This window comes from Rattus norvegicus, chromosome 17 (genome assembly GCF_021556685.1).
Source record: "Rattus norvegicus strain SHRSP/BbbUtx chromosome 17, alternate assembly SHRSP_T2T, whole genome shotgun sequence".
NCBI lineage: Eukaryota > Metazoa > Chordata > Mammalia > Rodentia > Muridae > Rattus > Rattus norvegicus.
In genome coordinates, this window is record NC_141550.1 from 68,548,023 (window position 1) to 68,560,621 (window position 12,599).

The following is a 12,599-nucleotide window of genomic DNA, read 5'->3' on the forward strand; positions in this document are numbered from 1 at the left end:
TATGAGTGTGTGAGTACGTGTGTGTATGAGTGTGAGTGTGTGTGTGTGTGTGTGTGTAAGTGTACACGTGTGCACGTTGAGGCTGCAGGTCTACATCTAGTATCTTCATCACTCATTTGCTGTTCTCTTTAGTTTTTGAGACAGATTCTTTCACTGAATCTGGAGTTCACAGATTTCAGAAGACAGGAAAATCCTCCAATCTTCACCCCCTCAGCCCTAGGATTACATGCCGCCATGCCTGGCTTTTATATGGGATATCTGGGGGATTGAATTTGGGACTAATGCTTGTGTGGCAGTCATTTTACTGACAGAGCCATCTCATGGGTGTGTCTTATTTGGAAAAAATCTCAGTTGAACTTTGCCACTTGTGAATTACCCAGTGTTTTCTGCAAATCTTGTGTTTTGATTGAATTGAAATTTGCAGTTGGATTAGATCTTTATTTAATTCATCCCACTATATCGATATTTGGTAGGTTGTTTAATCCATATTTTTCTAGTAATATCTTGCTGCACTGTCTGAGGATGATAGGACAGAGTAGACAGTACATTTTGCCTCCTCTATTAGGACATAAAGAAGGTCTTTAACATATACAAGGAGAATTTAAGAAGTGGGCACAGGCTTGCAGAGTGGAAGACACTGTAAGCCTGCACGTTTCCAACTTCCTTGCCCTCTGTTGCTCGCTCTGGAAGCAAAACTGTGTAGCATGTACTGTGAGGGGGTAATGGGTACATCCTGAACTCTAACTGTGTCTAACCTTTACTTGTAGCACTGTGACCTCTGCTGTGTTCACTGTGGGAGACAACGTCGTTTCAGGCAGTGATGACCGCACAGTAAAAGTCTGGGATTTAAAAAATATGAGATCTCCAATTGCAACAATTCGTACAGACTCTGCCATTAATAGGTAAGGGTTAGGTGTAATCTATTGTCTTGTTTGATCATACAGTTTTTGGGAAGAGGGTTCAACTTCCTGGGGAACCCTCTTATTTGAATTCAGTATCTGTGACTACTTAAACTTACTCACTTGTGTAGTATGTTAGTGTAGTAAGACAAGATCAGAAATGGCCTTTGGTAGCCAGATGTTTTAGGGCTTTGATAACTCTCTGAGGCCCTGTCTGCTATTGGACAGTGTGTGACTGTACTGCGCATGTGTGTGGGGTCACTTGTGATCTGGCAGTCGAGTGTGCCTTAATCTCTGTCCAGTGTCATAGATGGACTAGCCCTATGGTTTACTCATTTAGTTTGTCTTGAAATGTAAATTATTTTCTGTAATTTCAAAACATTATCCTGTCGTGTTTTTACAAACTTGTTTCTGTATCTTCTTTGTAGGATCAATGTATGTGTTGGGCAAAAAATCATAGCTCTCCCCCATGACAACCGGCAAGTGCGGTTGTTTGACATGTCAGGCGTGCGACTGGCACGGCTCCCCCGGAGCAGCCGACAGGTATTGGTTACGGTGGTTCATTACGAACATGAAGGAATTTACAGTTCCGGTTTTACATCAGTGGTGCCATGGGGAAATAGAAACAGGATACATTAAAACATTTAGAAGACATAAAAATTAACTTTAGCATGTGTTTTATGAGATGATGAGCTAGTCAAAACTACAAAACTATTTTGTAGTAATTTCCTTCAATATTTTGATATTTAATTAGAAATCCTGATGATTCTAGAATCTAGACAAAAGGTCATTTCTTATTTTTGTTTCATTTTGTATCATATATATATGTACGTATATATGTATATATGTATGTGTAACACACACATACTTAGTTCTTTTATTATTGGAACTCTTTATTATATGATATTTGAGGTCCTTGAGTGAATTTGGTTTAGTGTGTATGAAAATATGTCTTCTAGCTTCATTTGTTCATTTAAAAATTTCAAAGTGACCATTTTTGTGTGTATGACTGCACACTTAGTCGTTTTGTCAAGAGACTAGTGATGATTTGGTGCGAGCCCCATCCACTCCCCATTCTGGCACACTGCCCACCTGATGCTTGGCTCTGAAAGCCCCTTGCCATGCACAGCAGCTTTTGGCCCCCTTGGCTACATGTGTGTTGGGTTTCGCTATTACATTATTCATTTAAGGATGGTAGCTAGCATGGCACAAGTATTAAATTTTGTTTCAGGAATAATGCATTAATTTTGTGTTGTGTGTTCGTTCCTAGGGTCACAGACGAATGGTGTGCTGCTCAGCGTGGAGTGAAGACCACCCCATATGCAATCTGTTTACCTGTGGGTTCGATAGGCAAGCTATTGGTTGGAACATCAATATTCCTGCACTGTTACAAGAAAAATAAGTCACTGATGTTCCTTAGCTCGAAGTTTGCCATGGACTTTTGATTGATGCAGGCTCTTCTGCATATTAATCAGCCATTTTAGTGAGCGTTTGACCCTGGGAAGGGTGCCTTGTATATGTTCTTTTCACATTGTGCCCAGCTTGCATGAAGTGTACAGAGAGATGTGTGATTCTGTTTTTATTTTTGTCTTGTGTATATTGGCATCCTCTGGTCAGTAGAAGTGAAGCTCACCTCCCACGTAGCATACACAATGCTTTGAGTTCTTGATGCTGAGGGATGAGCAGTAGGGCATTACGTTACATTGTATGAATCCAATGTGAACTGTGTATCCGTGTCTGGAGTAACTGCACAACTGCCTTGTCCTGGGAAGACTGCAGAGCTCATTCGCATAGGCTAGCAAGAGGCAGGACAGACGGATTTTGTACTTGGTTTATGTGAAGTTGTAGAATGCGCTGTCGTGTAATTCCATTTCAACTCTTGATTTCTGTTCCAGTTCTGTAAAAGTAACCTGGATTTGCAACGTTTGTGCAGAATTTCTTTTGAGAAGAAAATGTTTCTGCTATTTTATAGAAAATTATTTCAATCTCTTGAGGTCTCATACAAGCAAATTTTAAAATACGATTATTCTAATCACTGATTTTAGACATTAAACAAAATTCAAAGCACTTTAATTTATAGCTGTGGTTATAAACAGTTTTTAGAAGTTTCAAATGATTTATCCATTGAATGTGACTTGACCTTTATACAAAGGCCCTGCTACCTGAAGACAAAATCTTATTTATTTTCTACATCTTTAGTTTTCATATTTTTAAATGGGTTCACTTCCTTGGTGGTGTTTGAGAGCCAAGAATGCAAATAAATGAGCACTACCTCAAAATAAATATTGGGAAACCTTTGGAGTCTCACTGCTGCCTGGATAAGCACTTGCTTTAAAGCTGGAATACTGACTTCAAGGTAGAAGGAGAAAGACAACCATACCGTATGTACCTTGACGGTGAAAGGCTCTCTAGGTAGCCGGAAGGTGATATCAGATAGTTCACAGGTCTTGAGCAGCCTGGAGACCTCTTAAACCAGTCCTTCTACTGCATGAGTGAGCCTTTGTTCTCGCCTTCTAGAGATCACTGTTCATCTGATGTTCGTGAGTTTGTGTTTCGTACAGAGTTACAGTTTTGATAAAGAGACATCTCAGTTACTGCCCCTCGTATCTTAATCCTGTCCATACTGCCCTTTGGAGAGTGACCGTCTAGGGAGAAGAGGAGTGATGTATGCTGTTATGGTTACCTCACCTCCTGCCCTCCCCTAGCCCTGGTTCTCTCTCGGGTGGCACAGGAGGGCAGCTGAACTACTCAGTGGTAGGAATCGGCTGTAAGATGTGTAATGTGTAACTTTCCACGACTGGGAACTTGGTCATTGGCATCTTTGACTCGGGCGCCAAAGTTGCTGATCTTAGGAACTTTGTGTCTGACTCATTTAGAGAGATTCTTTGAGTAATTTTGTTTTTTCAACTTAAAAAAAAAAAAAAGAGGTTGTATTTTTAAAGTCTGACCTTTTCTGATGACAAGTCTCACCACGGCGTATTTGAGAGCTGAGTCAGGCTGGTCACTGTAGATGACTAGAGTTTTAAGAGCCAGCTCTGGCTGTCTTGAATGTATTTGCTTGATGGTGGAGTACTGTATGATGATGTTCCTAGTGGCCTACTTCACAGCCACTGCAGGTTTCTGTATCCCCTCCAGTCCACTCTCTTCAGAGTTGTTAATGTCGGTGACAAGCCACATTCTTCTGTTCTTGGCATCTTAATCTGAAGGTCGAGGTATAGTTAGGAGCATTGAGAATGTGCATGCAAATGGGAGCAGCAGAGTCAAACAGAAGACCTACCCGATAGTCTTGGAGCTTTAGAAATCGTTCCTGGTGACCATCGACTTGTGTGCAGTCCAGTGATCTTCACTGCCAGTGGCTGCTTGTTTTCTTTGGCTAACTGGAGGGACCAGCCTCTGACCCAGAATCGAGGCTCCTCACTCATTCCATGAGGGCAGAAGACCCTAATGGTGCTCGATGAGAGCTCAGGAGCGGGATGTGACTTCTCTTAGCTGCTGTTCGTCATCTGTTCTCATCACACTGCTGCTGTGACCACAGTGCTATCTTTAAGAGTTCGTGACTGGCACGGGCGTGGGCTCATGAATGTTGTAGGCTGGTGTGCATGTGGCTAACAATAAGTCAAGCTGTCAGCCACAAGTCCTCTTATCAGAAGTAGTGTTTGGAACTATTATGTGCTGGAGTGTCCAGAATTTCACTTAATAATGGAGGGGAAATATGTGGTTACTAAATGTGCATTAATACAAAATTTCCCAAGAGATTTGTTGAACAGAATATCCCAGCCCCCACCGTAACCGATGCATACTGATTTCTGTAGAGTGGAAAAAACTTTGTACATATTTGGGAATCTGAAGACTATGTAAATCACTTGTTACTTAAATCTGTGAAAAAAGGTTGTATTTTGTTTTGTGGTTTTTTTTTTTTTTTTTTGAGGGAAAAGTGCATTTATAAGTGTTCTGTGGAATCAGTTATCCTTACTGTATTGATGTAACTGTTTGTAAACGTTCAGTGTCTTCATTGAAATACGAAGTTCATTAAAACCTCTGTGTTCCATAATTACTATTATAAAGACTTATGTTGTTGAGAGTCTTGTGTTCTTACTGCGCCCCTCATGTGTTACTTTGTGAAGCATTGCTGAGTTACAGAACTATCATAGCTGTCCAGAAATTGAATGCATTGCTTATAATGCCTGTTTGAAAATATTTTTATCTTAGACATAAACCCAGTTATATTTTTTCATCTTTTATCTCTCATAGCATAAGATCTATAGATGTTGGGTTTTGCTAATAACTTAGGATTAAAAAAATGTTTCAAAACTGGGAACATTTCACTTATGCAAAAGAGTATGGGCCATGTTGTGGAAAGGAGCTGAAAATGAAGTCATGGAGGTTGCAAGATTTAACTTTAGCTTCATTAAAATAGCTTTTGTTCAGCAGCTTTGGTCAAAATGACAGTAGATTGCAGGGATCTTTGGCATGCTGGGCATCCTGTGTGAAAGAAATGATGGCAGTGTCCTAGGGACTCATGACTTGTGGGCCTAGGTCCAGAGGCGTTCAGTAGCTCTGTCACATCGTTTAGCCAAGAAGCCTTTGTTACGACAACGTTTAACCAAAGCCTAAATGTTGTAAGTAGATAAGAAGCTGCAGGACCACTTCCTGGTAGGTTGCTGCGCAGACAGATGGCGGGATGCAGGCACTCACCACAGTGTGGCGGTGCACAGGGTGAGGTGGGTTACCTGGGGCCAGGTACCATCTCACTCCCCATCTGTTCCTTCTTCATGGAGATGTGGTTGAGGTTTATTTTGGGGCTAACACAGGTAGTTCTTGCAGGAAGAAAGCATTACTTCAGCCACAATCCAGAACGTATCTGAAGAGCTGCCTATTCTACCTTCGTGAACACATTCGTCAGGGTCTCTAAGTCATTTAAGATACTGATGGTAAGGATTTCCCCCTTAAAAACAATACATTAGGAAATTTCAACCATGTGAGACATTAAGTTAGCATTGCTAAGTTAATTTGATAGTTTGTCACTATCACTTAGCACTGTCACTAGTGTTGGCATAGTTGACGTAGTGCCCGCAACTCAGCCACAAACACACAGTAGGAGCAGTCCCTTCTTTTCTTTTTTCTTTTTCTTTTTCTTTTTTTTCTTTTTTCTTTTTTTCGGAGCTGGGGACCGAACCCAGGGCGTTGCGCTTGCTAGGCAAGCGCTCTACCACTGAGCTAAATCCCCAACCCAGTCCCTTCTTTTCTATGGCCAATCAGGACTCTCCCTTGAACTTTTGGACTGAGACTTGGTTGAGCCAGTTTCTCTCTTAAGTAAACTGTAAAGCTCCAAGAATTATTAGTGATGCTTTTAATCTGAGGGGAAAACAGCAGGGAGTGTTTCAAAGTGTGTTCTCAGCGAGAAACTACATGTGAAGAATAAGTGTGAAATAAGTTAGGGAGGAAATGGTTTTAAAATGAACCAAAGGCATCAGCAGACAGTTATGTCTGATTAATGTTACTGGCTTTTTAGCTTTCTTTAATTGGGGCATTGAGATAGGGATCGCAGTCTTTTTAAATTGGTAAATGTAAGTTTTTCAAGTGCAATCACTTAAAAATAAAAACACGTGGACTTCAGTGTGGCTCAGCAGCAGTTAGTGGTGCTTGCCGCTCTTTTATAAGACTAAGAATTTGGTTCCCAGCACCCACATCAGCAGTTCTCAACTATCAGTAACTCCAGCTCCAGTGGATCTAATACACTCTCCAGCCTCCTTGGACAAACAGACACACAAAATAACACATTAAAATAATAGAAAGTGGTTACTCAGTCCATCAGTTACTACCAAAGGTAGCGTTAAAAGAAAGACACGAGTGTGTGTGCGCTTATATGAGTGAACTTGTCAAAAAGAGCAGTCAACAAAAATGTGTTGACTGTGCTATAAAGGTTTAAGAAAATTACATTAAAGGCAAAGGGGTTTTTGCTTATTTTTAAGTAAAATAATGGATTTCATTCATTACGAGACATTGTAAAAACAAAGTGAGGTGAAAGTCAGTAGTCGATATACGTGAGAGTATTGTATCAAAGTTGTACATGTCGACAGGAGAACCGGAAGCTGGCAGCAGGTAAGAATGAAGACCGGGATCAGGAATGAGACCCATCATTAGATTGAAGGAGCTACTAATGATACTGACTACTGGACCTTTGCACATTGTCGGCTGGGATAGGAGATACTGCAGTCTCTGGAAAGTCGTATGGTACAATGTTTATTTCTATAATCCGGCAGTTAGAAGGTGCAAATATCTGTGGGGGCAGGCATATATATAAGTGATGGTAAGTCTACACACTGAAATATTGCTATCAGCTAAACCCAAGGAGCTCTTTGGATCCTTATGGTGAGTGAAGATGTAAGTCTGTCTATCACAATTACACATCTTATCTGTTATCACACAGAAACCAAAATGCAAGATTTAGTCTAACGTTTTCTGGACTGGCATGGCCGGGTTAGGAAGGCAGAGGGTCAAATAGGGAAAGCTCGGGCTTTGCAAGTCCCATGTTTAATTTGTGTGAAGACAAGTTTTTTTTTTTTTTTTTTTTGGTTCTTTTTTTTTTTTTTCTTTTTTTCGGAGCTGGGAACCGAACCCAGGGCCTTGCGCTTGCTAGGCAAGTGCTCTACCACTGAGCTAAATCCCCAACCCCGTGAAGACAAGTTTTAAGAAGTATGTGTGCATGCGTGCACATGCTAGGGCGTACGTGTGGAGGTCAAAGGACGCCTTCGTGAAGTAGGCTTTCTCTTTATGCTTACGTAGTTTGTTGGGATTGAACTCTGATTGTGAGCCATCTTGCGCCTGTCCTTAAGGATGGTAAGAAGACAGATCTTGGTGTTTTGGTTTTTCATAATTCATAACATGTAATATTCCTTTAGTGTATCATAATAGTATATAATTAAGAGTAATTATTAAAAGGAAAATGTGTGCTATTTCAAATGTGTGTAAAGTGAATGCTGATGCTTCATGATAGTCTATTTTATTCACTTCAGATTCTTCAGTTCTTTCGTCGTTTATGGACGGCTCATCCTCAGTCATTCAGTTTGTACATATCCCATAAGAGGCCATGAAGCCAATTTTGTGTTCTTGAAAAAATGGTCACTAAGGAAATTGGACAAAGGCAGTATGCTATATACTGTGTCAGAATTGGGCTGTTTTCAAATACATTTTACAACTCCATGTGTCCAAGCAGCAACTGTAATAAGGATTTCACTTACCAGGTGTGAACATAAAACAACAAAGTCGTTTTCTTATGTTGCTCTTACACTGAGACCGAAGATCATTGCAGATCTGGGAGGCGGTCCAAGAATTGTGTTGAGCAGAGATGCATTTTTATTCTTTGAGTTTGTGTTTTGTGAAAACAGCATCTTAGGGATAGGTGGGGATGTTCTGCAAGATCGGACCATTTTCTCCCACACGTATGCTTTACACACATTTTCTGATTCCAGTTGCTTCTCCAAAAATACTAAAACATTTTTGCAACAGGGCCAGGGTGTAGCCCAGGGGTGTGGTGCTTGGGTCTTATCCCTAGCCCTGCAGGAAAGCAAAATGTACAGTTGGTAAATGTATTTCTCTCCTGTAACTAATTTCTGTTAGATGGAGCTAAATTCACTTCCCCTCCGTTTTTCAGCAGCTGTGTTTTGCTGTCATGGACACACGACACTAAACAGTTCAAGAGTTGAGCTTGAGTTTTATTGTACATATTTACCCATCATTATGCTCTCTGCTTCCCTTTCTCTCCCTCCTTCATTTCTTAACTCCATCTCCCTCTTCTTTCCCTTCCCCCCCCCCGTCTTGCTGTAAGCCAGGGGGTTCAATCTGAGCTCATAATCTTGCATACTGGGATTGCAGTTGTAATATAGGATTAAATGTCTGTGCCTTCAAAGTTTCACTCGCCTATGGTTTCTTCAAATATTTCACCTCACTCTGTTCCTTGTTCTGTTTCGGTGGCCCCAGTAATCAATCTATCCATCCAATTGCCTGATGTTTTCTATAATGGACTCTTCAAATTTTCTTTTAGTCCCTTTTCTCCTTGTGTCTCATGTTTCATGATTTTTCACTTGTTTCTTCTTCCAAAACATTTTATTCTGCATTTTTAAAAAGTTTTATATTTACCCAGGCATCATGGGACATGCCTTTGGTCCCAGCACTAGGAAGGCAGAGGCAGAAGGATCTCTGTGCTTTCGAGGCCAGCCTGATCTACATGGCAAATTCCAGGACAGTCAAGGCTACATAATGAGATCCTGTATGTATGTATGTATGCATGTATGTATGTATGCATGCATGTATGTATGCATGTATGTTTGATGTATGTTGTATGTATGTATTACTATGTGTGTATACTCCATGGCATGAATGTGGAGGTCAGAGGACAACTTAATGAGAGTCTTTTCTCCTGTGTGGGTTCTGGGGCTTGAACTCATGTCAGACTTGGAAGCAAGCATTTTTAGCCATTGAACCATCTTGCTAGGCCAATTTTGGATTTTCAAATTGACACATAAAATATATATGTTTAAATTGACACTATAGTACAATATTATTACATATACTCACAAACACACACATACGGAGTACTATGTGATATTTGGATACAGATATATATATATATATATATATATATATATATATATATAATCCCTATATATGTATATATCCCAATATATAACCTCATATATGTATGAAGTGCCATGTGATGTTTGGATACAAGGGTACATTGTATAGTGTTAAAATTGTGTAACTATCTCTACAAACATTTCTTGCTGTTGATCCTAGTTTATATATATATATATATATATATATATATATATATATATATCCTACAGTCACTCTGCTCTGCAGCAGAACTAGCATAACCTATTTAATCATAACAGTACCATTGGCTGACTTTCCTCATCCCTTCCTTCCCTCTTCACCGTCCAGCTTCTAATCACTGCCATTCTACTTCTCAACTTCTAGAGAATCAGTCTTTGTATACCACACATGTGTGGGGAAATTGTGTGCCCTTTACCCTTCTGGATTTGTCGTGACTCGCTGGATTATATTCACATTGATGCAGATAGCAAGATTTCATCTCTTTCTTTTCTTTTTTTTTTTTTTTTTTTGGTTTTCTTTCTTTTTTATTGGGGGGGGGAGCAAGTGTATAGGAATAATTTTATTTTTTACACATTGTAAATTTCTAAAATTACATTATTTTTATACAATTGTGCAGGGAATATATACAATGGCTAACACTTAAGGCAGCATTAAATTGTATGTACAAAGAGTCATCATTCTGCCCCTTCCAATTACCACTCCTTAGAGACCTTCTCTTGGACCTGTCCTACCCTGATATTTACCTCCATGCAAGACGGTATAGATATTCTGCATAACAACTCATTGTTTTGCATATGAAATTTCAATAACAAAATGGCAAATAAGACGAAAGCATTGCTCATAAATACAAAAGAAGATATTAAAATGCACTTATGCTGTAATGTTTACACTTTTAGTTACAGATGTTATTTTTTAATCCATTTTTATTTTTTTTTTCATGTTCATTTCTTTTTTTATTAACTTGAGTATTTCTTATATACATTTCGAGTGTTATTCCCTTTCCCGGTTTCCGGGCAAACATCCCCCTCCCCCCTCCCCTTCCTTATGGGTGTTCCCCTCCCAACCCTCCCCCCATTGCCGCCCTCCCCTTCCTTATGGGTGTTCCCCTCCCAACCCTCCCCCCATTGCCGCCCTCCCCCCATAGACTAGTTCACTGGGGGTTCAGTCTTAGCAGGACCCAGGGCTTCCCCTTCCACTGGTGCTCTTACTAGGATATTCATTGCTACCTATGAGGTCAAAGTCCAGGGTCAGTCCATGTATATAGTCTTTGGGTAGTGGCTTAGTCCTTGGAAGCTCTGGTTGCTTGGCATTGCTGTACTTTTGGGGTCTCGAGCCCCTTCAAGCTCTTCCAGTTCTTTCTCTGATTCCTTCAATAGGGGACCTATTCTCAGTTCAGTGGTTTGCTGCTGGCATTCGCCTCTGTATTTGCTGTATTCTGGCTGTGTCTCTCAGGAGCGATCTACATCCGGCTCCTGTCGGTCTGCACTTCTTTGCTTCATCCATCTTGTCTAATTGGGTGGCTGTATATGTATGGGCCACATGTGGGGCAGGCTCTGAATGGGTGTTCCTTCAGTCTCTGTTTTAATCTTTGCCTCTCCCTTCCCTGCAAAGGGTATTCTTTTTCCTCATTTAAAGAAGGAGTGAAGCATTCACATTTTGATCATCCGTCTTGAGTTTCGTTTGTTCTAGGAATCTAGGGTAATTCAAGCATTTGGGCTAATAGCCACTTATCAATGAGTGCATACCATGTATGTCTTTCTGTGATTGGGTTAGCTCACTCAGGATGATGTTTTCCAGTTCCAACCATTTGCCTACGAATTTCATAAACTCGTTGTTTTTGATAGCTGAGTAATATTCCATTGTGTAGATGTACCACATTTTCTGTATCCATTCCTCTGTTGAAGGGCATCTGGGTTCTTTCCATTTTCTGGCTATTATAAATAAGGCTGCGATGAACATAGTGGAGCACGTGTCTCTTTTATATGTTGAGGCATCTTTTGGGTATATGCCCAAGAGAGGTATAGCTGGATCCTCAGGCAGTTCAATGTCCAATTTTTTGAGGAACCTCCAGACTGATTTCCAGAATGGTTTTACCAGTCTGCAATCCCACCAACAATGGAGGAGTGTTCCTCTTTCTCCACATCCTCGCCAGCATCTGCTGTCACCTGAGTTTTTGATCTTAGCCAATCGCACTGGTGTGAGGTGAAATCTCAGGGTTGTTTTGATTTGCATTTCCCTTATGACTAAAGATGTTGAACATTTCTTTAGGTGTTTCTCAGCCATTCGGCATTCCTCAGCTGTGAATTCTTTGTTTAGCTCTGAACCCCATTTTTTAATAGGGTTATTTGTTTCCCTGTGGTCTAACTTCTTGAGTTCTTTGTATATTTTGGATATAAGGCCTCTATCTGTTGTAGGATTGGTAAAGATCTTTTCCCAATCTGTTGGTTGCCGTTTTGTCCTAACCACAGTGTCCTTTGCCTTACAGAAGCTTTGCAGTTTTATGAGATCCCATTTGTCGATTCTTGATCTTAGAGCATAAGCCATTGGTGTTTTGTTCAGGAAATTTTTTCCAGTGCCCATGTGTTCCAGATGCTTCCCTAGTTTTTCTTCTATTAGTTTGAGTGTGTCTGGTTTGATGTGGAGGTCCTTGATCCACTTGGACTTAAGCTTTGTACAGGGTGATAAGCATGGATCGATCTGCATTCTTCTACATGTTGACACCCAGTTGAACCAGCACCATTTGCTGAAAATGCTATCTTTTATCCATTGGATGGTTTTGGCTCCTTTGTCAAAAATCAAGTGACCATAGGTGTGTGGGTTCATTTCTGGGTCTTCAATTCTATTCCATTGGTCTATCTGTCTGTCTCTGTACCAATACCATGCAGTTTTTATCACTATTGCTCTGTAATACTGCTTGAGTTCAGGGATAGTGATTCCCCCTGAAGTCCTTTTATTGTTGAGGATAGCTTTAGCTATCCTGGGTTTTTTGTTATTCCAGATGAATTTGCAAATTATTCTGTCTAACTCTTTGAAGAATTGGATTGGTATTTTGATGGGGATTGCATTGAATCTGTAGATTGCTTT

At 40.3% G+C, this 12,599-nt stretch overlaps 1 protein-coding gene across 9 annotated transcripts in view; it reads left to right on the top strand.

Annotated features, from left to right (window-relative positions):
* Wdr37 (WD repeat domain 37) overlaps nt 1-4,978 on the top strand; it is a 66,432-nt gene extending 61,454 nt beyond the window's left edge. For 7 of the 9 annotated variants that reach the window (XR_015640823.1, XR_015640822.1, XR_015640824.1 and 4 more), the window contains 3 exons: nt 768-902; nt 1,328-1,442; nt 2,170-4,965. Coding sequence is in view for 5 of the 9 variants with exons in the window: in XM_087590761.1 (XP_087446887.1) it covers nt 768-902; nt 1,328-1,442; nt 2,170-2,301 (382 nt within the window). In the remaining 4 variants the exon portion in view is untranslated. 9 annotated transcript variants of the gene reach the window in all.
* The last annotated feature ends 7,621 nt before the right edge of the window (nt 4,979-12,599 follow it).